This window comes from Olea europaea, unplaced genomic scaffold (genome assembly GCF_002742605.1).
Source record: "Olea europaea var. sylvestris unplaced genomic scaffold, O_europaea_v1 scaffold312, whole genome shotgun sequence".
Classification (NCBI taxonomy): Eukaryota; Viridiplantae; Streptophyta; class Magnoliopsida; order Lamiales; family Oleaceae; genus Olea; species Olea europaea.
In genome coordinates this window covers 104041-108481 of record NW_019249964.1, presented here as the reverse complement: position 1 = coordinate 108481, position 4441 = coordinate 104041, and the positions used below count along the sequence as shown (strand labels likewise).

At 34.2% G+C, this 4441-nt stretch overlaps 1 protein-coding gene across 1 annotated transcript in view; it reads right to left on the bottom strand.

Annotated features, from left to right (window-relative positions):
* Positions 1 to 1366: 1366 nt before the first annotated feature.
* Positions 1367 to 4441, bottom strand: part of LOC111385303 (protein ECERIFERUM 3-like) — a 5614-nt gene continuing 2539 nt past the window's right edge. The window contains exons 6-12 of the mRNA XM_023009685.1: positions 4147 to 4274; positions 3706 to 3956; positions 3324 to 3431; positions 2863 to 3069; positions 2629 to 2739; positions 2250 to 2423; positions 1367 to 1800 (exon numbers count right to left, since the gene is read on the bottom strand). Coding sequence (XP_022865453.1) covers positions 1645 to 1800; positions 2250 to 2423; positions 2629 to 2739; positions 2863 to 3069; positions 3324 to 3431; positions 3706 to 3956; positions 4147 to 4274 — 1135 coding nt within the window. The 3' untranslated portion in view covers positions 1367 to 1644. The remainder of the gene's footprint in view (positions 1801 to 2249; positions 2424 to 2628; positions 2740 to 2862; positions 3070 to 3323; positions 3432 to 3705; positions 3957 to 4146; positions 4275 to 4441) is intronic.

The window sequence follows — 4441 nt, the reverse complement described above, 5'->3', positions numbered from 1 at the left end:
TGCAAGTGCATAAATAATACCATGAGATAGCTACTATTATACAAGTGCTTGCATGAGGTTACCGATCGAGCAAGAAATATTTTGTTTCTTTTTCCAAGTTGGACTCTTCTGAGAAAGAAACTGACACGTGATTTCAGCCTACTTGGAGTTCAGTTCCATTATTCTTCCATGTTGAAACTTGCACAAGAGAGCTAGGGAGAGAAAACATACGAAATACATAATACTTTGAAGATACGAGGCTCCGGATTGAAGATTTCAAGCAAGAAGATAAGGATTTCCCGGAAACTTTATTGGGAGACGAAAATAATCTTCAACGTTCTTTGTAATTCGATATTCCGGGTTATGAATACTTAATTTAGTATGGGTTTTGTAGTACTAACATGATAGGTTAAACATTGTGGGTCCGGAATGATGATGTAAATTATTAGCGACGTGTTTAATTCAAACCAACTTCTTCTTTTAATTCTCAATTTGTGTTCGATTGATTTATATGAATGCTTTAATTAAATTTTGAATGAATGGTCAACCTTTAAACTTATTGTGACTTATTTTATTTTCGGGAGATTCAAAGTAGTCGTTGCTTATAATTGATAATCAACATAGAGTCTATAAACATTAAGGGATAATAATCTAGCAAATGAATGCCTTTCTCATATTCGAATTTGAGATAGGAAAATTTCGGTTTGTGTATGAAAATAGGTTTTAATTTTACTTGGAAGAAATTGTTAGATAATATAGGATCAGAACAGGATGAATGGGATTGGTCCGAACTCTTGCTCGGATGTTGACTTAATCTAAACATAACTTGAATGAAAAAGATAGTTGAGAATTATAATGGATATCAACGTGAAGTGGGTTCCTAACATCTTATTCTAAATCGATTTCCGTTCTCTCAATTTTTGTTTGCATTTAATTAGAGAGTATAATTTGTTAAAATCATAATTATTCAAATTCAACTATCAATTGTGTGTTTATTCGCATTAAGCTCGAAGTGATCAAATTTAAGTTAGAATCTAAATCCTTGTGTGGACAATACTCTTTACTTGCTTTAACTATTACTTGTCATCGAACTCATTTGCTTGCAAAATTTCAACCGAACAATATGCAAATAGATTTCAAGCCCTAATCTTCCAGTTAAAAACTAAAAGGAAAGTTATAAATTTTCCATGTGTTCACGGGCAATTGCATTTGCGGTCATTGACTTTTCAGTGAAATCCCAAAAAGTCGCTAATAAATAATTTGTCTCAAGTGTTCTATTCGTACTAAATCTTCATCGTCAAAATTAGGATCAAGCAACAGTACATAAGAATGCGCATATGAGAGAGAGAGAGAGAGAGAGAGAGAGAGAGAGAGAGAGAGGGGAACAGCAAGAATGTGTATAAATATGTATTTCATTTGAATTCCATTCTAGTTTTTAATCATTATGAAATGAGTGGAGATCTTCCTTCCACCTTGTGTCTTACCAAGAACTTCGTTGCCACAGGTGGCGAAAAAAAAGAAAAAGAAAAATGCATACCCGACAAAGGAAAATAAACACACACACACACACTCACACAAAAAAAGATCAGCTTTAATGATCTTTTTGATAAGCTGAGCTTATAAATGAGATCTCTGGCAGTATGGATGAGAAGTTTTGATATAAATCTACAAGGGCATTAGGCCATGCTTCAATGCAGCCTTCCACACAACGTCAATCTGATCAACATCGATAGCCCCAACCTCGTTGTGTTCCCAACCTTCAAGAAGATGAACTACGCCCCCAGCATGGCAAGCATGAACCACACCTCTTTCCATTGTATACTAGTAGATTAATATACATATCAGTTGCTATGAACAAGACAAATAGTGAGGAAGTAAATGGCCATTTGATTTCTAAAGAATGCATTTTAAACAAAAAAAATTAAACAAAAAAAACTTTATTGGTGGCCTATTTTCATTTTGCCAACCTGAGGCTTTAAAACTTGAAACAAAGAGTGGATTGAAGAAAAGCCACAGAATTTTGGTTCTCTAGCATACAAAAACTGGAAGTTCCCTCTACACATAAAGGTCAAATTGACTCTTTTCAATTTATTTTTCCTGCAGAAATTCTAAAACTAGGAAAGAGTTAATTTCAAAGTTCCCATCAATTCATTTTACTTACTTAGGTCTTTTCCTGAATTCGAATATCTTAGTTCATGTAAGAGTTTTCATGTAATGATCAGTAATTTCACAAATATTGAAGAGATAGAGGAAAGGCCATGAACTTTTACCTCACATGATCCTAAGCCCTCCACATCTTCTGGAAGTCTCATTGCTGCTAGCTTCCCATAAGTACAGTCTCGTCTAAATGGAATGATAGGAGGAACCACAAACTGGTTAAAGTGTGTTCCTGAAGGAGCCCAACTCTGTTCTCGAGGTGTCATCCACTTGCCGATAATCCACGTCTATGAATTATAAAACAAACATGAATATGGATGTCTGCATTTTCGAGATTTCAATGCTCTAATAATTCTGAAAATGAATAAATGTAATGCTAACTCTCCTCTGTCACTTCGTTTAAAGATACCAATCAACACGAAGATGAGAGTAGCTCTCTGTTCGTCTTTTATTGTTAACAAGATTGTGGGGGATATAGACAGAAATATTTACCTTACAGTGCTTGGCTGCTTGATACTTTGTAACTTGAACTAAAAAATTTTGGCAGTCGACTGGTGCTTCTTTCTGGATATTTATGAATCTCTCAGTGGATTGGGTCAACATCTGCATTCACATCCCCCTTGTTGTCAAAATTAGGTTACGCAAACAACTAAATTGAAAAAATGTACTGAAAGCACTTTCCACAAAGAAAACTGGAAAACTGACTAATTTTTTATTGGTTCTTACCAAAACCTTGACCCTTCGCCGCGCAAGATAGAGAGCAATGGCCCTTCCTAGCTTAGAAGTAGCTCCTGTTAAGAAAACTTCATCAACATCTTCAGGTATCTCGTGTAGGATCACCGCAGCAGTCAAGGTGTTTCCATGAACAACTCTGACTTTTAGATTGGGATGCTTGTTAACAAAAAGTGTTCCACCTCCATTAAGACCTTCATTCTGGAATAAAGTTTTCAAGAGTCTAAATTATTCTAAACAAACCTACTATAAAATCAAATAAAATCTGAAAAATATCTGATTCAATTTCAAAAGGTCCTAAAGAACAGTATTAGGTCTCCATCAATGGTTTTGCTATCTTAAGTTAGAAAACTAGATTTGACTGCACAATCTAGTTTAGGCACGTAGTAATGCAATAAATTGATGTAAAACGAAAAAAATGATAAACTATATACAACTAAAGAAACAAGGCTTACCTTATTTAGTGCAGCAAGGCTAATGACCTTTACACCTATTTTATCTGCTGTAAGGATAGCATCTTCAATGTGGTTATTAATGCCTTCTGCTGCGAAAGGTAAGAAATACTGCAAAATGTGACATGATACAAGCTTTAGTCACCAGTTAAAAGACCCCAAAAAAAATATAAAAATAAAATAAAAAAATAAAAAAATTAATTAATAATAGTAATAATAATAATAAAATCATGTTGTTGATTTTAACTTAGAATTCATGTTCTTATTAATATAATAAATTGTAGGTGTTCCTGTTTTCTGTTAACCGGTGTAAATTCGAAGTGCGTGTTTGGTATGTACATACATGCTGCAAAAGCAAAACAGAATACGGAAACAAAGCAGCTACCTGGAAACCAAATCTAGGCACAACCCATGTTTCATGCAGTCTTCCTCTGAGATTATAAAAACTGAACAAGAATGTCCTGGATTTTGCCCACATGATAAGCATCACTAGAAACGTATAGGGCCACATTGGAAACAAGAAGGGCTTTATACCAAAAGGTATTGAGCTGAATGAACGGAAAACAAATGGAGCATGCATCGCTGACATAACATCGACGACATGTGCAAGAAACACAAAATCAGGTACTCGGTCATCTGCATCATTATGTCACAATGATTAAACCATTAAAAGATAATTATACCCAAAGAATCATTATTGGAAACTGTAAATTGTAATATTTAAATATCATCTGCAAACTCCAATTGTGATTTGGTAATCCTTGGGAGTCAGAAAGTGGCTGTGGACTGTGAATAATTTGTTTACACTTTGAAAGAAGGGACTCACTTGTGTTTGTACTATTTTGTTTGTGAATATCCCACGAATTGGCATTTATTGTCTTCCATAAAATATCATATAAAGGCATGAAGAGGCAAAAATTAGTCCTCATGTCCACGTGATGAAGATTGTGGTATCTGCAGAGACGAACAGGTGAAGACTAATGAGTGATATATTATGAGTAAAAACATGCTAGAATGAGACCAAAATTGAGATGAATAAGTAAATGAAAACATGCCAATTTCAAATATTGTGATTCTTAATCCTTTTTTTTTTTTTTTTTTTATTTGGGGAAAAAAAGGAA